This window comes from Nestor notabilis, unplaced genomic scaffold (genome assembly GCF_000696875.1).
Source record: "Nestor notabilis isolate BGI_N333 unplaced genomic scaffold, ASM69687v1 scaffold9305, whole genome shotgun sequence".
NCBI lineage: Eukaryota > Metazoa > Chordata > Aves > Psittaciformes > Psittacidae > Nestor > Nestor notabilis.
Window position 1 is genome coordinate 27924 of NW_009927850.1, and position 23286 is coordinate 51209.

At 37.2% G+C, this 23286-nt stretch overlaps 1 protein-coding gene across 1 annotated transcript in view; it reads left to right on the top strand.

Moving 5' to 3' along the window:
* The window catches only part of TACR3 (tachykinin receptor 3), a 31481-nt gene that overhangs the window by 4658 nt on the left and 3537 nt on the right, over positions 1-23286 (top strand). Inside the window, exons 2-3 of the mRNA XM_010014250.1 lie at positions 11807-11995; positions 13615-13765. Coding sequence (XP_010012552.1) covers positions 11807-11995; positions 13615-13765 — 340 coding nt within the window. The remainder of the gene's footprint in view (positions 1-11806; positions 11996-13614; positions 13766-23286) is intronic.

The window sequence follows — 23286 nt, forward strand, 5'->3', positions numbered from 1 at the left end:
TCAAGGCCAGGCTGGACAGAGCCTTGGGTGACATAGCTTAGTGTGTGGTGTCCCTGCTCATGGCAGGGGGGGTGGAACTAGGTGATCTTAAGGTCCTTTCCAACCCTAACTATTCTATGATTCTGTAATTCTATGATTTCAATAACAACTTTATCTTCTCCCCCTTTTCTGGTCCTTCTGATAGAATTGAGGTTTTTTGTGTCTGCAACTCTTTTTAAAAGGAACAACGCTATTAAAATTAGAGCTAACAGGTATATTACCTCTGGTATCCCAGACAGCTCACTTACATATGGCTACACAGCATCACTTTCTTGACGTGGATAAGATGTTGACATCAGGATGGATGTTTTTAAATGTTTGATTGAAAAATTGAATAATCAAACAATGTGCAGCAGAATGAGACTTGGAATCCAACAGCCATGGGCCCAGCTTTCTCCTTCCCAACACCCCTACACTCACTTTGCTGAACACCAGACTCAAAATGAAATTAACCTTCACTAATGAAAGATTATATAATTAGAGAATCTCCGTGTTTCAGAATATGATTGATTCTTGTAATTAGCAGTCTCTGTTTCCTTTTGGTTGCCCTTCTCATTTCTTTTTAATAACCTTCCTTGTGCTTTTATAGTTTCCCATTTTTAAATGAAACACTACCATAGCGCCTTCTGGGGGCTTTTGTTGTTTCTGCAGAGATGTTAAAACCAGCCATAATCAAGAGACTATTCAAAGAATAATAACATTTAAGCCTGACCATAGACACTGTTAAGGACCAACTCAAAAGCTCCTTCTTTACTTTGGGCTTCCTCTTGTAGATGCTCCATAGATCAGTCATTAATGCTGATGAATAATGTATTTTATGTTTGCACAGAAGTCGCTGATATCTTCTATTATTATTGCATTACCTGCTACCAGAGCCTTTCTAATTTCTTTCAGCATATCATCATTATTGCCATGAATTAGCTGAGAGTATAATCCTGAAGTTTATTCTTTCAGTCAAGCATGGAGTTTCAAACCATTATTCATTAATACATTTGTTTTACTTGACTTGATTTTAAACTATATTTAACATTCAGTTTTATTTTTCTGCTTGCACAATCTCCTTTTTAATGAACTTTAGTATTTCAGTGTTACTTTCCTCCTACCTATTACACCAACATCCTTGTTCAAAACTTGCCATTCTTATTTCCCACCTTACTTTCCTCCTACCTATTACACCAACATCCTTGTTCAAAACTTGTCATTCTTATTTCCCACCTTATTTCTTAGACTTCTAATATGTCTACAGAAGCCTACATATACTGGGTCAGTTTTCTATTTTTCTGTGACATTGTTCAGTTAGAGATGGCTGTTAATAATCCTTCTACACACTCATTAGACTCCAGCATAAGTAATATAATACAAGCTCATAACAGAAGACAGTTAAAAGGCATAAACATGTGGCTTCTATTTATCAAATTCATCATATGCACATACTCAGATCCTCAAAATATCATTTAGGCTCTTCATTCTCTTCAAGTGCATGCTGTAAGAGCAGTTATTACTGTCACAAACTAGTATCATAAGCCCTACAAATGAATCTGTTACTGAAATTCTCAAGTAGGAAGTTGGGCCATTGAAAAATGTATTATTTTCCCAGTAGAATACATTCTGGTATCTGTCTCTGCATGAGTTCCTATTCCTGGAACAAATCGCTCAAGGCCTTCATGTCCCATAAAGTTTTTAAACTGATAGGCCTGACAAACTGTGCATGACCATCTTTGATGTAGAATAATATTATCTGAATTGGGAGTTAAGTATCTGTTACCTGTTCTGTCTGCTCAGAAACACTGAAGTATAGGGAAAAGTGTATGTGAAAAAATGAGCTCAAATATGTCTGACAGGTTAGGATATGGAGTGCATAGGGGATGAGCATATATTGTGGTCATAGGGTAGTGGCATCTGCAAAAGATGTACAACTGTACTTACAATCTTGTACATGTGCTTGGTACCAAGTGTTTTGTGCTTGGTACCAAGTGTTCTGTGCTTGGTTCACCAGTGAAAAGAGGAGGTTGAAGCAATGGCAGGCAGGAAACCTGCATTGTCCAGCCAGCTGCTATCCCCTGCACAGAGATCAGCCCAAAGAACTGCAGCCTTCAGGCCCTCTCTCACTCCCCTTCCATCAAATTCTGTTGTCTCAAGGTAAATGGCTTCCATATAAGAGAGAATTTGCACTGAAGACTGGAGCAAGATACTTATTAGCAGAGGAAGAACAAAAACAAAAAGTTAGGTGAGTTTCTTTTCAGGTTTCTTGTGCTTTATAGGCTATTTTCCTCAGTGAGAACTCCTCATATCTGGAATATTTTCATCTGAAGAAATGGATCAAGGGAGCTTCTGTAAGCTCGCTGTGCTTTTTTTTCCACAGGATGCCATTTCGTTGTTAGTTAGGTTTACTTGCCCCTGGTGTCCCATAACTATGCAAAACATTAGCTGCCCTCCCCCCAAAACTAAAGTTCAATACAGCTTTTTTCCAAAGTAACAGATGATTTCATAATCATAACTTCATGAATCAGCCTTGGTCACTGCACATTCTGAAGGGAAAAATGCAAAGTATGGTTTTAAAATTATTACTATTATATTATTACCTTGCCAGTCAAACTACAGAATTCACATAGGAAATCCTTTCCCTATTCCTCTGTGTTTTCCGATTTGTATTTTAAAATGAAGCTATATTTTGAGATGAAGATGAGGGTAAATTCAGGTCAGATATTAGGAAGAAATTCTTCACTGTGAGGGTGGTAAGGTGTTGGCACAGGTTGCCCAGAGAAGCTGTGGATGCCCCATCCCTGTAAGTGTCCAAGGCCAGGTTGGATGGGGCTTTGAGCAACCTGGTCTGATGGAAAGTGTCCCTGCCTATGGCAGCTGGGTTGGAACTAGGTGAGCTCTAAGGTCCCTTCCAACCCAAACCCTTCTATGATTCTACAAAGCACATCATATTTCTGGATTCCAGTATCTAGGCTGCCCTCTGAATATTACTAGTCCCCAGAACCAGAGATAAAATGTTGAACAGGAGAGCATTAAGGGTTCAAAAATCAAGAGCTGAAATGTAAAGGACTCTTTATGCCTTGGGGACCTAAAATGATTGTCTAGGTTTGACAATTCTCTTTCTTTCTGAGAAAAGAGATCAAATAGTTTCTGCAGAACATCCTGATGCAACAACTGCAAGATTCAGACTGTCAGACACACAAGAAAAACAATTTATTTGTTGCTGTGGTACAAACTTCTAAAGATCAGGATAAAAGACAGCATCTTTTTGTAGTCTGCAATACTTTTCAAAGTTAGTCAAGGGTTGGGTGTTTTTGGGTTTGAGGTTGGTTTGTTTGTTTTAATATTATTGTCTATATGCATGTATTTCTGACTGATTTACCAGCCAGGAGAGAAATTTCTATCATTCACATATTTATGTTTACCTAAACTAAAATTATTCAAACTGCAGAAACAAGAAGGAAGCCACTCAGATGACAGTGCTAGAATGTAGGCAATAACAGAGTGGGTTGTAGTCTATGCTCTGGAATCAGACAAGGTATTCCAACAGTGACAGTGAGTAGCTGCTGATCCTATTCACATCTTAGTAGTACAGTCTGTGTAGAAGGAGCTGGTTTTGCATGCACTGCAAAGGGTATTGGTCCTTGATAGTCAAGATAGATCATATTCAAAGAATAGGAGGAAGAGAAGCCCTGCTATTGGGAAATTAGTTAGTCCATTATTTTATGAGACAAACCAAAGAAAAGCATTATCCCTTTTATATCAATATGCACAGGTATTGAAAATATTGTGTAAAATCAATTACATACTTATAAAAATCTAGCCCATTGTGAGTTACCAAAATGTTCCTCAATTAGAAAGCATTGCGCTGTTCATGAGAACTCAGCTATACTGAAGAATTTCAGTATCCCTCTCTCAAATTTTTTGTTAAGAGGTACCCAAAAGCAAGGTATTGGAGGCTAGCCCTGATTTCAGGAAAGCTGCAGTGTTATCCCTGCTCAGAGCACGATAGTCATTCACCAGGAACAGCATATGTGCCACTGGAAAAATCAAGGCCAAGTAATCCCTCTGGGACATTGCCCATTGATCTCTCATATGTACAAGGTGTTTGTTTATCTATCATGCTGTCCTGCACTCTTTCTTCATGCTCTCAACTTTAAGGTGATCACTGAGTAACAGCACCATTGTTCACTGTAGATCCTTCTGGCCACCAAAACCAGTTTTACGCAACAGTTCTACAAAAATGCCCATAACCAAAAAAAATGCAGAGAAAGTCTGTCTAAATAAATGAATACAGACCACTCCCACAAGAAAAGATGGAGCCTTGTACTAGTAGAGAGAAGATGAAGATTAAAGAATGCAAAAGTTAAAGATTTGGTTTTCACCATACAAAAAATGCCTCTAAAATCTCACAGTTCATCCTCTTCAGCCTACTGTATCTACCTTACAGAGACCTTTTGTAGGATTTTTCCGCAACAATGTTTTAAATAAGGGCAGGGAATCATAGCAATTTCCCTACCTAAGTTTCTTAATTACCAGTTGATTCCGAATTCAAAGTTTCAAAACCAGCTTCTGTTTTGAGGGAATAACAGCATCTGTGCATTCCCAAAGGAAGTGCACTCTGCTGTCTGCTGTTGATGAGCCACTTATAGGCAAGCATTATGATTCTCTTTCAGTCTCTTCCTTTGTCAAGTCCTAATTTCCTGTTACAATCTGGGGCTGAATTGATTACTTTTACCCCCATTTTAGTTTATAAACACACTGGAAGCAGGTGAAACAAACCACTTAAAACGATTAAAGCGTTCCAACTGTGTCTCCAGATGGGCATTTGTAGGATCCAATTTTGAACATCATTTTGGCTTTAAAATGTCTTACATATATTTGCTACAATTTTCTAAATAATGTGTTAAGGAGGGAAGGTTTTCCTGCCTGTATTAGTCAGTGTATGCTGTTTTACAAAAAGATAAATCAGGATTTTTTAAAAAATCTTTTCTACTATCAGGACCATAATATGCAAACTTCAGAAGCTTTTACAGAACTTCTATAGGACCAGCTACTTGTCTTTTATGTTATTTGTAAACTGTAACAGAGCTACATGCTATCATAACCACTGGCTTAAGGAGTTTATCCGTGTTATTCAAATGAGGTCTCTATTATTGTTTCAGAAAAATAACAGAATTTCTTGATTTGATCAACCCAAGAAACAAGTAATAGACAGTAAATTGTAGACTGAACAGTTCTGAAGAAAACTAGACCTATTCTGACCCAGGCAGATAAGAAAACAGTCTTGAAGGACAAGAGTGCTGCAGCAAGCGCACCTTGATGCACCGCCATTATATCTTGCAGCCTGACTGATATCTCATTAAGTTCATTAGAAAGACTCTCACTGACTTTGGCAGAATCAGCTGAGGACAAAGACTAACACAAAACAAACCTGAAAGAAAAATAGTGACAGTGGGATTTAACATAGTCACAGGAAACAAAATAATGCGCTAATGATTCTTGTGATGAAATGAAAGTGCTGCCTAAAAATGCTTTAGAGTAATGCACAGAACATGGTGCAAATATTGAATAATCCACTCTTGCAAGTGTCAGCTTGAATCTCTACCTAGAATCATAGAATCATAGAATCACAGAATAGTTAGGGTTGGAAAGGACCTTAACATCATCTAGTTCCAATCTCCCTGCCATGGGCAGGGGTGACTCACACAAGCCTATGTTGCCCAAGGCTCTGCCCAACCTGGCCTTGGACACTGCCAGGGATGGAGCAACCTGCACGTATTTACATCTCTAAATTTCTAAATGTGCATATTCCATCTTATAATTATCTTCCAAGTGTTAGTGTTTATGTTGGATGGGGTAATAATGGTTTCTGCTTGTTGTGATAAATGAGCATAACAAGTAAATTCTTTTCAGTTGTTGTACTTTAGATTCAGCATTGCTGCCTTACTATGTGGAACAAGCTATCTGTGGCATTATGAGCAGCTCCCACTGGAATGAGTAAACATTAGAAGTCTGATCCTGAAATCGAACAACTTCAGTGAGAGCTGGCAGCACTCTCACTGAAGTTCAGCAAGGAGTTCAGCAGAGACTCCCATTGCTCCAACTTGGTGACTGACTGAACAGTAAACATCCAAAGACTGCAAAGTAAATTGGCACAGTACCCCACTGAACAATGTTTGTGTGGCTACAGAATGCTTTTCAGCAGTGTAACAAGTCTTTAGTTGCTTGTAGCCACTACAAATCCTCCTTCAGCTCAAATGCCTGCCATGTTTTAGAGTGCTTAGAGTCAGAGGTGTGGGGAGGTCCAAGGTCTGTGTATAAATATCACAGAACACAACGGACCTATGAAGGCCTCAGCACTGCCATTGTCACTGACTTCAGAAGGACTGTGTAAGTTCAGGTCACTTGAAAAAATAGTAGAGAAGTGGAAGAGCAATTAAGACAGATGATATTGGAGCATCAGAGAAGTCCATTGGTTCCCCTTGAATGCAGTTTATGGTTGCCTGATCACAGAGAGAAATAACTCTTTGGGAGTTCTCTCCCAAAGAGTCAAAAGGTCTTGCCATCCCAGAATCCCAGTGTCAAAACATTATGCTTTGCTCCTTACCTTGGAATCTCTGGTCTAGTAGGGCTGATCTTTCTCATATGTCTTTTGCCTTTACATCACCCCAGTTTCTTTTCTTATTCTCTCCTCTCTCAACCCGATCTCTATCTATTAATATTCTACATTTCTGCTTTCTTTGCTTCTCCTATTAGTTCCTTATTATTCTTGATTCACTTCAATTCCTATTTTTGCATTCAGCAAACTGTTTCCCAGTCTCAGTTCTTCTGCTTCTGCTCCGTATCCTGTACCTCATCATTCTCCCCTTCATTCCTGGCCTACTCACACAATCCTTTTTTTTCTACACCATGTTCAGCACCATTTAGTGCACAATTCAGACAGCACGTCTGCTGCTCTCCCTTGTGACTGGCACTTTGCCATACAAAATCTATTAAAGGTTATCAAACAGAATAAGGAAATGAGCCCTAATGACAGAGCTGCTCCATGAAAGATGACAGACAATTGTCAGCTGTAGGTAATTGGAATATACAGGGGCAATATCCTGCATCATACATACACATTATCCCATACTTAACCTCCTCACCTCGCTAATTTTCTGAGCAACACCTAAGCATGTAACCTGTAGTCTATGCTGGCAGGAGCTTTCATTCCTGATGGAAACAACCTGGCCAAAATGGACAGAGATCAAAGACAAGGGCCAACTGAAAAAAATAGCTACTGCTCCTTCAGGTTGAGCCTAAAAAGACAAGCAAACTTACCACCTTACCACCAAACTTACCACCCTTAGGTACCAGTACTGACAAGATGACTTTGCCAGCAAACAAAATCATAGGCAGGAGTAGCTATGCCTCCTTTGCAAATGACAGTTAACAGTGCAGGAAGGACTCAACTTTCTTCTGCACTTCTTTTGGGTGCAAAGATTAATAACCATAGACAGCTCAGCCATGTTTTTTAATCTGCAACTGAGAGTCGTTCCACATTTTCCACTATCCTTAATTATGGCAATGATGGCTTCTCTAGGAAATTGCTACCAAACTTAAATGGCAAATTTGAGTGAGTGTTACAACTGCAGCTATGAAGCAGTATCTTACTTTGTTAATTTAGCAATTTTGTTTCCAAGAAAAGCCACTTAGGGAACGAGTTAGATACTTCATTGTAATTGTTAGTGAACTGGCACATCAGAATAAATTAAATTTCCTAGCAAAGGCTCAGTAATAGAGAGCTGCCAATACTTTCTGATCAGCTAAGTCCTTCCTGTACAAAGGAATTACTGAGGAAGCAGTCAAGGCTTCTCCACCTCCTCCCCATTTGTTTGTTAGAATGATTGCCTCCTATGTTTTTGTAATCTATCTTGTGCAAAAGCTAGGGTGTTGTCTTATCACTCAGCAAGAATGACAAGCAGCCTGCTTTTCATCTGGTCCTTGTCCTTTGGCTTACTCAGCCAGCCAATACTTAAAATTTCCATCATTACAGCTGTAGAAGTCATTTCACACAAACAACCCACATCTTTAAAGTGCAGTCACCAGACAGGAAGATAAACCAACAGAATTTTATCTTAGCCAAAGAGAATTGCTGCTGGTGCCTATTGGGAGTAAGAATAATGTGAATGTAATAGAAATCTGACAATAGCACATAAAATAATGTCAATGTACAATCTGAAGAAAACTAGCAATTGAAAGGAATGATTCTAGGCTAGAAGGAGATGCCTTAGGAGTCACACAAGCGTGTGAAAATGATGACTTACAGATTATCGCCTACTACAGGTAAAGATCATCAAGCATTTTGGACAGTATCTGGCAGTCCACACCCAAGCTAGCTCAGTTTGAAGTACAGGACTTATGACTACCAACTTATCTTCATTACCAAGTTGTACTTGTTTTTTGGAGAAGGGAACTAGGGGGTAGAGGGCAACAACCCAACTGAGGTATATTTTCGTAAGATCTGCTGCTTTCTTGGGCCAAGACACTCAGCACTCAAAATTATATCATAATTAATATCTAATAACAAGAGTACTGGTTTAGCTGAAAAAAAACCCCAACTAACCAAATAAAAAAAAAAGCATGTAAAGGAGAGAGGAACTAATTACCCTGTGGAAAAAAAATATGTAAGTGTAGTAAAAGCAATGCAAAATGAATAATTTAGACCACTATTTCTGACAGTGTTTGGTTGTTTTAAGATATTAGCACAGTTCTCATGTCTACTAGAGATTGAGAATCTAAGATGGCAGATGATGGATTTATCACGTATTTGATGGTTAACTAAAATGGAGTTATTTTTGATAAATGAAATATCTTTTCTGCAATTGCCCATCTCTCAAGTATGAAATTTCAGAAAAGTAGGAATATCCTGAATGAAATTTGTTTTCCATAGCAGGTAAACATGGATGCAGATGATTACTTGCACAAATTGTTATCAGGAGCATTATCTTACGAATATTATTGTTATTGTCTTGTAGCTAATGCCTATACAGAAAAATCTTGGGCAAGTCTGCCTAGAATTTAGTGTGTGCTGTAACAATTTCGACATGTTGCACCCTCCTTCATTTTAAATGACCTCTACTCTTCTAATTGCAGCAGAACACAATTTACTCATCCCAAAAAAGGATCAATTAAAATCACTGGTAACTTGTTCATTGATTTCAATGGATTTCAATTCAAATCCTGCCTGGATTTGGAAGCACAGACCCAAGCAGTAACCTAACAGTATGAGAAGGTTTCTCATGATCTAAAGCCAAGGCAGAAGATGAGAACACAAAAGGTAAAAATCATGAATGGCTTCAAAATTTTTTGTCTATGAATGTCAAAAGGACAAACATAGACAAGAAAAATAACAATACACAGTCACAGATTATGTCACTTTGGAATACGATCTACTAATTTATGCTTGCTTGCCTACAAAAACATTCATTCTCTGTGAGTGTAAATTAAACTGATTGTATAAAGCACCACAGCAACAACTAAAGTCTCAACCATAGCATGAAATCTACAAAACCTGATGACACAAAGTGCTTTTCCTTTTTTTCTACAGTCCTGCCATACAACGCCTATTACTGCCTCTGTAATTTTCCATACAGAAAATGTTCTTAGAATTCATCCCAATCCATCTTTATATGACGTAGAAATGTAGAGAAAGAGTAGATGAAAAGTCATAGTGTACCTTTAACTTATTGCAATTCCTTTATAAGGTATAAATGACACAAAGAGGGCAGCAACACTGGAAAACTCTGAAAATATTTTCTCTGCACATGTAGGCTGGAATAGGTGTGGTTTGTCTTTCTAACTCTATTTCAAACCTGAAACAGACAGGGATAAGGGCAGTTGCCAGGCATGAAGACTGGAGGACATTTATGATCACTGGTATACTCCAACAATCTTGTCAAAGATGATCAGATAACTGAACATCTACTGTGAAAAAGAGTGAAAGTATATGGGCCATGATGGTTTGGCAGTGAGTTTGCTTCTTCCAGAATTGATGACAAAATGCTGAAACTGATCCAGGCATTCTCCTAGAAATTTGGAAAATTCTCATTGGTAAAGCATTCAAGCTGGCTTTCATACTCATCCCAATTTTCTTCCTGCTTCAGTTGTTTTCGTATACCAAACTAAACAAAACAAACCCAGAAGGAAACACAGAAAATAATATTGTAATTTTGTTAGTTTCCTTCTGACCTCCCTGGTTATTCCTGAGCTGCTTCTAAATCATTGCTATTCTAATTCTGATTTCAGAAAAGCAATGACTTGGAAACAGTGTAGAATATCAGTGTTACCATTGACTGCAGAAGGGAAGATCATCATTCAGATTCAGTTTCCTGAATAAGCAGAGATACACTGAATATTTCCATGGAAATGTCTTGATTTAAATTGCTGATCTATTAACTCCTATATTAACTCAAAATCAGCATGGAATCAATCATGAATAAAAGCATTTTTTAATGTACTTTGGGAACCCTCTGAATCTGAAGCAAAATACTAATGTAAAAATGATTTCCTTGTATTGTTTTGGAAAATATTAGGATATCAGATTGAAGAACATGTAGGTCGTTATTCAGGGTGCTATATCAAGTAATAGAATATGGACATGCATATAGCCAAAATCACCCTGATTTTATGGAAGTATAAAAATTTCTTTAAATGTGATTCTGGCTGATACTTACCAGCGTTCTCCTGATACTAGAGGAAATTTTGAATAGTGTTACTATTTAATTAATATGATTAATGATTCTGCAAGTCATTATTTGGTCATTGTTCTATAAAACAAAATCTTGTGATCAGGGAAGTTGGTGGAAAATATGTTAATTCAGAGTTTAGCCCAGAAATCGAATCAGTAGTCTTGCTAAGTGTTAAAATGTGATATGGAGTATATAAGATACAAAATTTCTGTCTCCCTTGTTACTTGCATCTGTAACAGAGATTGAAAGAAAGGAAACAAGAACTGCTTTTCTTTTACTGTCTTGTTGCCTTCCTGTTGCTCTTTTTTTCCTAAGCTTTTAAATTGTAATTAGAGTAAATTTTTAAATTATTTTTTACATGTTCTTCTAAAGTTGCCACCATACATGGATTTCTCATACAATTACAGAGCTGCAAAAAGAATGCTATCCTACTTGAGAACACAGGAACTGAGAAAGCTAGTGAGATGGTTTTGTGCTTTATGCGTCTGTTTTTCTTGGTGCTTTTATCACTTCCTTATTACCCAAGGAAATGCTCATATGGCTCCTTTCTCCATCTCTGTATGAATGAGTTGCAGTCTGGGGCTCTTTGGCAGATGTTCCAAAATCAGTCTATGTTTACGGAAATGGATGCATGTGGACTTATCAGGTTCCTGTAGTTTTTGGACAGATGACTAATAATCCTGGCAGCTTGACTGTAAATTTTTTAATTAGAGATAAACCCTGTAGTTTGTAGCAGAGTAACAGAGGATCCAGTTGTATTGTTGCTTTTCAATCAGGCTGTGCAATAAAACGATTAACTAATTCTTTGAGAAATAGTTGCTCTATTGGTATACATTTGGTTAACCAGGTGTCCAACAGCTTTAAAATAATATTCAATGAGCCTTCCTCTAGCCTTCATAGGGGCTGAACCACCCAAAGCACAATGCCATCAGAACTCCAGGAAGACAAATATCTCTGCTTTTATCCTTCTCCCAGCTCTAAGCTTTGGTTGATTCTAGATACATCCTAATCTCTGAAGGTTTTTATGCACAGGTTTTTGCTTTCTTTTACAGATACATGGCCATTATTGATCCCTTGAAACCTAGGCTCTCTGCAACTGCTACCAAGGTTGTCATTGGGAGCATATGGACTTTGGCTTTCCTGTTGGCCTTTCCCCAGTGCCTATACTCCATAACCAAGGTGATGCCTGGAAGAACTCTTTGCTATGTAGCATGGCCAGGTGGTCCAAAACAGCACTTTACGTAAGCTTTTGTTCTTTTAAACTTGTGCATGGTGGTGTCTACACTTGCAATAGACTTGGCAACAGCTGTAGAGTATCATGCAGATACTCTGCACGCAGAATACCTGACAGAACTGATCACTCAGAAGTGTAGAACAAGTTTTGGAAGCTAGAAAGATAGAGCGTTTTAAGTGATAAGTGGAACATATTTATTCTACGTGTTCTCCATCCCATGCTGCATGTTTACCATCACTGCTTCACTTAAGATTGCTACTTCTACACAGGCAGAAATAGTCAGAAGTGGGGATAGAATAGGCAATTCAAAGCAAGCTTCCCTTTCCTCCTAACCAGGAAAACAAGTATTTCTATCCTCTCCTTGTCCTAATCAGGTTTTTCCTCTGGATCTCATTATGAGAGGGCTGGATTTTCCCACTTCATTCTCTTACATTATCATAATTCCTTATCTCAGATAGCAGTCTAAATAAGAAAACCGTAAAACCTGTAACTGGTTCCAGTTTCTAAAAGTGTAGAATAACAGTCAATTAAATTCAATATATCCTATTTTACCTCTGGCAGAATTAGGAATAAGTGGTTACCTAGCCACAGAAACATTATCTGCCCTTTCATGTCATCATTGGCATTTAAGATGAACTCTGTGTTCAAGGCTGAAAGCCTGTGTGATTATCCAGAATCAAATTTTACCTTTTGCTCTCTTTCAGGCAGGTGAAACGGCCTGCCCTGGTCATATATAATTTGTATCACTTTAGGAGGCAGGCACATATTTTTCTCTTTAGGGCAGGAAGGTCACTCTCAGTGATGGTTGGGAATTTTATCTGAAGATGGCATTCAACCAGGAATCAAGAGTAGTTATCTTTTTTCCCTAGTGCTTATATCAGCAGAAATCTGTTGCACAAAGGCAACAGATATTTTCCATGTGCAACAGATCTGCTGTATGAAGTACTGTCCTGTTTTTTGCTAGGATAGAGCTAATTTTCTTCCTAGTAGCTGCTGCAGTGCTGTGTTTTGGCTCTAATATGAGAAAAATGCTGAGACAGGACACCTGACACAAACTAGCCAAAGGGATATTCCCTACCACACCACATCATGGCCAATGTATCAACTGGGGGGAGTTGGCCAGAAGTGTGTGAGTGAGTGGCTTGTGTAGTTAAACCAGCTGCGGTTAAACCACAACAAGTATGTTGGGTAACAGGACACTTATCAGGGCCTTTGCACAAATATACCATTTAAATACTTATTTTCCTCTTTGATTTATTGTCCAGAGCTCAAAATGCCTATCTTGTCCTTAGGATACTTGGCTGTGCAATAATTAAATCAATTCAGATAGTTACTGACAAACATACCTTATTTTGCAGTCACTTACGATAACTTCAGAGTCCTTCTTAATTTATGCTAGTGCAACTTCAGAATCACCTCTAGAAACCCCGTAAAGCTCTTGCATTAAAATGTAAACAAGTTTGCAGTGCAATTCAAGACTTTCAAAAAGACAGCGGAAACACCAGGGACTAGCCGGCCAGTATAAAACATGCTTTGTGCTACAGTAGCACTCCTGAATTTTAGCAGCCCATTCCATTGGTATAGCTCCTCTGAAAGCACTTACCAGCTTTATGGTTTTTATTGCAGGTATCATATCATTGTGATTGTCCTGGTTTACTGCTTTCCACTGCTTGTCATGGGCATCACTTACTCCATAGTGGGAATTACGCTCTGGGGAGGAGAAATACCAGGTGACACATCTGACAAATATCACGAGCAGCTCAAAGCTAAGAGAAAGGTACTGTTCCATTAAATCTCACTAAGTGAACCCTGATAACATCATCCACAATTGTGTTGCAAAGTATCACTGTATATGCCTTCAGAAACACCAAGTCACTTGAAATAACAGCAATGAGAGATCTACTTTAATAAAACATTAATTAAGTTTGACAAGTTGCCTTCTATGTTCATTAGCTGGTGGTTTGGTGTTTTTCTTTTGTAACTTTACTGTTTACCATTAAAGAAAGGTTTGATTTTAACTTTTTACTCCACATATAGCAGCATATACTGTGTGTGATATGTGGAAACTAAGCCCAAATATTTAGTCTTTACAGAGCTGAAATACTGACTTTTGAACAATGGGCTAGTGAACCATTAGCTCCTTTTCAGCCACATTCTCATCCCACTGAAAGAAAAGTGAATCGTGCTGTAATTTTCAGTGGATTAAGGCCCATTCAGCTTTGAGATGAGTGCTGACTGGCCTGCTCATATTAAATATTTTAGGTTTTAAATCAATAACCTTTGGTGGGAAATAGAAATTATTTTTTCTCGGTTATTTTCTTTCAATCTTTTTCACTGTAAGTCTTGCCTAATCTAACAAGACCGTGGATTGCTTATGAACTGATTATTTTACTATTTCCAGTTCAGTTTTCATTATGTTACAGTACCATGAAAGTTTCTTTCTTATAACATTCATTTTCTTAAAATAACTTTCTTCTTTAATAAGACAGCCCTCTGCTTTCTATTCCTGACAATTTTTCATACTAAAATGCATTTAACCTTTCATATTTGGAAAAATGGAAACTGAACATGGACTTCTAACTCACAATGATGAGCACATTTCCAGTTGCTCAGTCTGCTTTCTGACACTGTGAATATGCTTGAACAGTGGCACAGGCTACAATGCTGTAGCAATAGCAGAGTTCAGCATATTGGGTTCTGAGACAACAGATCTTCTACAAATACTGGAGGACACTGATGTTTCCATTTCTTTCTGGACAGTGTCTGCAACATCAAGTGGTTTTTTGCCCACATATTACACAGAAAAAGTTGTTACAGCAGAGGATATATGAAAGGAAAGATTAGGATCATTTCTTATTCATATACCTTCAGACTCATATGAGGCAAGTGCAAAATTTGTATGGCAAGTTTCAGTTGTCAGAATGGTAGACATGCCTAGGCAGCTTTACAGTATGATGTGCAATGCCTCCTATGAAACCAAAGGTGTTATTTATTTTCACTTTTACATAGCTTTCTTAAGAGGGCAAAATGCTAGCCTCTCTTAAGGAAGCAAAATGCAGTTTGACTAGAATTGTCACTACTGTTGCTTTGTAACAGCTTAAAGATTATTTGGAATGTGAATAGACAGAAATGATGAAAAATCATCATGATTTTTCAAGTGCTTTACATATTTGTCCCAAAAAGAAATTATTGGACTGACTTCCAGAAATGCTAAAAGCATTTTAAATGATCAGCATTTGCCTCTTTAACATAACCAACAGAAGTCTGACATTACCATTACAGTCTTTGCCATGCCTGATGTCACATACCCAAAAGTGTATTTTCAAAGTTACAAAATCACTTTTGCTACAGGGCATAAGCAGGAAGAGATTTCACTCATCAATTAAGAGTGCTATCACCAATACTGTCCTTCCAGCCAGTGAGGAACTGGCAAGAGACAAGGAATAGCATCCTTATTTAAAGGATGAGAGTACTGGAACGTATGCCTTCAACACATGGAACAAGGGGATTAAATTATGGTTAGATATATTGTAACTGCATCAGTGACTTTATTGGCAGAGCTCCATGACAGCTCTTCAGTTCCACTGCTGTGCTCTCCAGCAGGATTTACTAAATGCCTGGTATTTGGAAAGATGATCGAGTGGAATCCAAATAAAGCTATCACTCAGCCTGCCTCTGATACTAGAGCTATTGCTTTTCCTTTATTCAAACAAAGAAATCATCTATTTTTCTTGCTATGTAGCATGCAGGTATCTAGACATATGGAAAGTCTACACACTTGTAATGAAGGAGAAATATAAAATAGCTGACTGCATATTTCATTTTATGCGATGATACAGTACAGAGGATGTTTGGTTAGGATTGTTCGAAATGCTATTTAATGTTAAGAAGGTAGTGAACAGAAGAAAAGAAGAAACAATGTTTTGAAGAAGATTTGAAGCTTGAGAAAGTTGTCAGTAGTTTGATAGACAGTCTCATAACTCCTTATGTGTGACTCCATATGCACCCTGAATCCTTCTGAAAGCAACATCAAAGAAGAAAGGATTCAAAGAGTTTCACTGTACACACTACAGATTGGGCAACACAAAGTCATACTTAGTATCTTTAAGGGTCAAAGATGAAATTTTTAGAAATTCAGGACTGCCAGAGACTAATACCAATACTTTTTATTTTTTGTGACAGATCAAATGTCTCAGGGACTGACCCACTTAAAGCTGCCTGACATCAGTCTTCTGAACTTCTGAACTTTCGCTACATGTGGGGACTTGGCAGGCATTACCCCTTCTTCTTAAAGCTCCTGGCATGAGATTCACTGACGTGCAGTTGAACATCATTTATTCTCCAGCAGTTCCAATTTTCATAAGACAATTAGTTTCAATATTGTCATACATGACTAAAGTTTACATAGGTGGTTTATAACATTACTATCAGATTTTACTAGGCCAAAGTGTTCTTTATATTCACTACAAATAATTAGACTTGCTCACAGATGTTGTCTCCACCCTCTCTTTTTTTCTATCTAACCTATTCCAATCCCTCTTCCAACTTTACTTAGCCTGTAAGAGGGAATAAAATCAATCAGTTATTGTAATCTTTGTCAAGAGATGCAGTTCTGACACAAATGTTTGCTGAAGAAATAGCGTGCAGATGCCATTCCCTTGTCCGAAAATGAAGAATACAGAAGAACAGAAAATATTCTCCTAACTTTTGTTTGTTTTCTTTACAGTTCCCCTTACCTCTAACTATTAACTTTATGATAGTATATCACTGTGCACCTTTTTCAGCAATTTTCACTCCTCCATACATAAGCTTCTGCCTGCATTCGTTGCTCCTCCTAACACAGCTTGAGGTGTCATTTCAACTTCTTACTATGAAAATGATTTATTAAAGGCCACATTTTTCTAATACCAAAATTGGTTTTCAAATTTGCTTGTAAAAACAGAAAAAATCCTGTATATTTTCTAGTGACTCACAGTATTACAGGGCTTACTAAAGAGATGGGCAGGTTTACCAGCCTAAGTACATAAGGAAATTTTCAGAGTTTTTTGTATATATATTTTGACAGCAGAAGTAGAGATCCCATATCCATTTACAGTCAAATGCATCTGTTTAATCAGTTAATATAGTATGTGCAACACAGTGGAAGAGAAAATTAAAAAGTAGATAACTTTAGACTTCCATCTGAAAAGAAAATACTATTCAAAACAATATTGGACTGTAGGAATAATGATAACATGAGAACCACTTTTGAATATGAATTTAAAATATCACACAGTGTGAGAAGCCAAATCAAGTAAGATGGCAGGACATACTTTTCTAAGTCAGAGTCAGAACGGTCACATGTAAATTCAAAAATCACTCAAAATTACCGTGTGAAAAAAGCTTTTACTACATAAACAGAAATATCCATGTGAACTCTTACAGAACTACAAGTAAATATTACAAAAATGCATCCAAACAACATTAAATTTTTTCTGAAATACTTACATAAAATATTTCCCCTCTTTCATAGGTTACGGAAATAAGCAACAGGACAGGATCTGAACAAACGATCTCTCTAAGAACTGCTGCATGAACAGTTCACATGTACCCAGTCACATGTATTTTTCTCTTAACATTATCTTATTCCCAGCATAAGGACCAGCATTCCAATCTCTAATAACTTACATATGTTATATTCCATTTTCAAAATGGCATAAGGGAGTCAAACTCTTTAATATAACAGAAAGTCAATATAACTTGACTATCCTAAATTCCATTAAAAACACCAGTTGCAAACTACTCTACATAGCTTTGTACTACAGACTTCAAGGAATAGCCATATCTTCACAGCTGACACCCTAGTCCACACTGAATCACCACCTATGCACGTGTTATAAAAGTCAGACAGGAATACACACAGCATTTTTTGGCCTTTATTCAGGTAATGGTCTACCAAGGCTGTACATCTAAATATACACTTCTCCATATTATGTATGCAAAGAGAACCAAGCCCTGGAGCACACAGGTATAGGGGGAAAGCATCTGGGTTGCAGTTCGTCCAAATCTGCCATGTAATAGCAGACTATGTAAGATACTTATATGGTAACAAACTTTGCCCACCACTTATTTATTCACAGTTCATGAATGTTTCCACCTTGTAGATTCATTTGTGCTTGAGTTCCATGGACAAAAGTGACTGCCATGGTGATGTCAGAGCGCTTTGCTTACGTACTGACAAGGTGCTCACTCCGGAACTGCGCAAACATGCACAAAGAGGCACATGTGCTCCCCGCCTTGGAAGGAACCCCTTTGATTAAGGGAATTAAACCCTATTTTATTAGTTCTCAGTTCAACAAATCACAGATTTTTTCCAAGTATGATCTTACCTAGAACAGTGTAAAACAATCCCCAAAGCTAGCTCAGTACCAACCTAGCAGTTTCTCTCTCCTCTGTGATATATAAACTGAGGCCAATTTCAAGACTGTCACTGTCAAAGCTGTGTTCCATGCAACATTAGAAAAGCATCATTTTAAAATGCCAGTAGCTAAGACTGCTCATGAAAAATGTCACTATTGTTTTAATCTAGGGGGGATCCCACATTTTAGCATTTGCAAGACAGCAATCTGATTCAAAGTTACTTCATACTAGAACAGTATCTTTTTCAGCATTACAGCTTAAATAGCAAAGTAAGTGATTGTGGATTCAGTCGGTAGCAAGGGATTATGCAAACTGAAATGAAAAGTAGTTTCTTTATCACAAGCAACTGAGAAAAAGAACGTATAAGTTGGAAGAAAAAAATTATTTGTCGAGCACTGGAATTGAGAAGTACCTTACCTAACTGAAAGACTTCCAAGCTCTTTGATTCCTTCTCTTTCTAAATGTGCATCTCTTTTAGCTATTAAGAATCTGTCTTTTTTCTGGGCTACAATAGCACAGAAAATCCTTGACTTTGTTAAAATAATATGAAAACCCGCAGCACTTGGCATCTCAGAAATCAGCCCTATCTCCATACTAATAGAGACCTTTGAATCTTAATTTTCTTGCAAAAGATTGTTTACTCCAAATAAACATTGTGGAGAAGCAAAAGGCATAATGGTGCTTCCCTTCTCTCTGGTACTTATTGTACAAATGCTATGTATGTCCCCAGGACTGGGAAGTGGATTTACTGATTGCACCCTAACAATGAAAGAATGCTTCTTACTCAGGAAGGGTTTAAAGGAATGGGCAGGAATACAAAGCACATAAATTATTTTTTTTTAATGACATAGTTTTTCTCAATTGTAGGCAGAAATACATCAATAGCAGCAGAACATGTTGATGAAAATCAAAATATAAACCACTTTGATTTTCCATCATCTTCCAAATCTAGCTTCAAGACTCACCTAAAGGTTGCACAACTGAGAGACTCAGTACAACTCATTTTATCTGAAGTCTTGGAACACAGGAAAAACTCTTTCCTCTGGCCATGCTGCCCATAATACACAAAGGAAGAGTGAGCAGAACACTAGAGGAAAATGGTGCCACTGGGATACCAATAGATGATGTTCACTGCAATCATAAATTTTTGAAAGCTCCATGGTGAAATGGTGGCAGGAACAGTGTTAGACATTAAGCACTACTGAATTCAGTAATTTTCTGGTTTGCTTGCTTTAGAAATGTTTCCTAACACCCAAGAGCACACCCTTAATAATGAATTCTGTGCAACACAGAACAGAAGAGAAAGCAATTGAAAAATGGTGATATCTCAAAAACCAAAACAGAACAGGCATATTAAAAGGAAATTAAATGCAAGAACTTTGTATTGTCAGAGCTACAGGTCTATGTACTCCACCCCCCAAAACAAAATAAAACAAAACACAGCAAAACAAAACAAAACCAAAAAACCATTGAGGTGCTCTTTTAAACTCTGCAGCTGAACCTGCAAAGTGTCATTGGAGATTTTTTAGTGAAATATCACTGTGTATTGGGAAAAGACAGTAAAGCTTTTGCAGCGAATTCATACTTGGCCTGTTTCACTTATTTTCCCTGTGCCCTAGTCGAGCTTAATAATTTACTGGCGTTCATTCATCAGAATTTATACCAAGTAAAATAAAGGTTCCCTGGGTCTGTAGACCTTGAAGTCAGTTTCTGTTCATAGTTATTGATACCATCAAGAAATGAAAATTAGTGGAAAGGACTAGAGGTACAGACAACAACTGCAGCCATAAAGTATTAAGGTATGGCCTTGCACAGTATGTGTGCCTGCCTCTGAAAGAGGAAATGAAATTGGGAATAATCTCCCTCCTTTTCAGCTTCCTCTTATTCTTCCTTTCCTCCATTTCTGCCAACATATATTCATTCTTAGTGAATGAAACAAGGACAGACTAGTGCTTTTCCATTCCTCTAGTAACTTCTGTGGTTAACTTCAAATTCAACTGTAACTGCCCTGTGTTTCAAACAATTTTATGCCAACATCACACTTATCTTTTTCTTAGATAATGTATCAGTAAGTGCATTGTACTTTTCTTAAACAATCCTTTTCACTGGAAAACACACTTTACACATTCAACTCCATTACATGTCTTCCCCTAAACATACATATATCAGTATATTACCACTCACTTCAGTGAAACTCAGCCTTATCTGAGAGAAAATTTACAGCTTAAATTTTTAGCTAAATTTTGTTACTTGTTAAAACAAGCTGTAAATGGAACGTTTAAGAAAGTAGTGTGCTTCACTGTCTGTCATTCCAGTGACTTGTTACTTCATAAATCAAATCAAACACTAATGGCCATCTAACATCGTCTTTCGCTTGTTGCTTAGTTTAACTATTTGCTTCAGGAATTTCTGCTTTCTGGATGATGATTACTTAGTATTTAATTGTGGATTTCCAGACAAACAGCTACAAGAAAATTTTATTCTGATCTCAATGTTTTTAAAGATGAGTGTTTTGTTTTAAACAAAAAAGTAACTTTGCAGGAAAAGATGTGATTTTTGTGTGGGTAATTTGGCATTTGTCATTTCAAAACTTAATTTAAAAAATAAAAAGGTAAAACATCTAAAATAAGAATTGAATTGCCTGAAATTTTGACAAAAATGTTTTTGTTGAGGATTTTCTTTGAGTCACACTGTAAATAGTTATTTTGGTATTTCTATTTCTCTGAAGAAAACCTGAAATATTTAGTAGTAACATAACCCAAAACTTAGTTCATTTTGTGTTTTCATTTTTGAATGCAGCAGTTGAAACAAAAAGCTATTATTTGTACAGACTGTGAAGTTTTATTAGCTTTAGCATACCTTTAACTAGGCTTTTCAAGTACGGCTTGTCCTGCCTTTCAATATAACACAGCTAGCCAATAAGAATTTGGATTTTAGAAAAAGACAAACAACTTTCTTTTGAAAATGTAGTTAACACAATTTAGTATGCCAAACTGGCAAACTGCTATCTTACTGTGATTTCTAGCAGCTCTAGGGCATGATGGCACAGTGTTCAACCAGATTATACTGCATTTATTGCTGGAAAGCTCTACTGTTTCAGTTCTCAAGCACTGCACAGATGAAATGTGCACTATAAATGTGGATTTGTCTGATTACACTTCGAAAACTTGGAGAAAAAAAACCCTTCCATTTAGTGCCTACAATATTTCAATGATAAATAATTGTAGGAATAATTTCACATGCACAGCTGGTACTGCAAGACTTGCTAATTAGATATGAAGGCAAGTAATTAGACTTTCAAGCATTCTGAAACTACAAAAATCCTGAATGGTGTTCAAGTAATACTTATCATTCCTGTCAGGTATAAAAACACAGCAAAAAGCAAAGTGCACTTGTAAGTCAATGGACAGAGAGCTTAAGTACTATGGTAAAACTATGGAGTTAAGTCTTCTACCTATACAATTTGTGCAAGACAGAGGTGTAAATCCTAGCAGAAAAAGCCATGGAAGCTAGATCCAAAGGAGTAGAAAAGACATGCCGTTTAACAATCAACTGTGATTTGCCAACGTATTTTTTTTGTTATCATTTCAGATACAGAATTTAATCCAGAAATGTCTATTCACATACAGTCACAACCTCTTCTTTTCCCAAAAAAACCAACCTCTTATATACAGTCCCATGTATACATGTCCCATTTATACATGTCTAGATATAGACATGCAGACATACACTCACCACGGGTGAAAGTGATACTATGTTTTGGTGTGTTGCCTTCCCTTATAATCTTCTTTCTGCAACAATTTACAGTTAACTGATGAAAAGTACTTTAGAAGAACCAAATAGTAATGTTGGGGTTTGTGTGGACAGATGTCCCTTTCGTATCTTCAAGTGATGATCGGTATGTGTATCAGTAATAAGTATTCTCTTGTACAGCACAGACCCAGCCAGCAGGAAAGACTGTAAACTGGTGCCAGATATTAAATGAAAAGTTGCTTTGTATTTCTCACAGGAAGATGTAATATGGATGGCACCACAACATTTATATGTAAAATATGTAAAATTATTTAATTATGTTACCTGAAATTTTATAAAAGTATCAACCTAAGACACGTAGGTATGGGAAATGTCACCTTTTATTTTTTTCTTTTTCCTATTCCTGGCAAAACTACAAGCAGAAGGAAACCTTGTGCAGAGACATGAAAACAAAACAGCTGTTGATAGCAATCCCTATTACTCCTCAGTATTGACAGTACAAATGAACAAGAGACCTTCCAGCACAGATCTATCATGTCTGGTTTCATTTTACTTATGAATCAGAAAAAATCTGTTGTGTAAATGTGTGACAAATTGTGTTGAATATGGCAGGTGGACTAGTATTTGGCATAGCTGAAAAGGAAAAAACAGGAGTGAAAGTTTTATGCTACTTGCGACTTTTCTTCTTGTGTTTCAAGTGCAAAACAGAGCTCCTTTTGATTTGTGCTTAACGGAAAATGTGGTAGCTAACAGATGTTACAATGCCTGCAGAAAACAAGAAATAATGATCACCAGCCAAGGAAACTGTTATCCTCTGAAATTAAACAGGATAGTGCAGTTGCTCATTTCCTACAACCTTGTATTTACTCAAGTCACTTCTAATAAATGGGAATAAGAAATATACTTGCAGACCACTACAGAGAAAGATACCAGGGTCAATAAAGGCCAAAATGAGGTGTCCAAAACACCCTGTAACCTTATTCCATTATTAGGTGTACAGAAAAAAAGTAGTATTTAGATAGCCAAATACAAGTAAGGAAATATATTACTTGGAAGAATCAATACAAATGAAGTTGGAGAAGATTTTCACATTATTTTTGTTGGAAAAGGAGGATCTCCAGTGGGGGTGGGGGTGGGGGGAGTGGC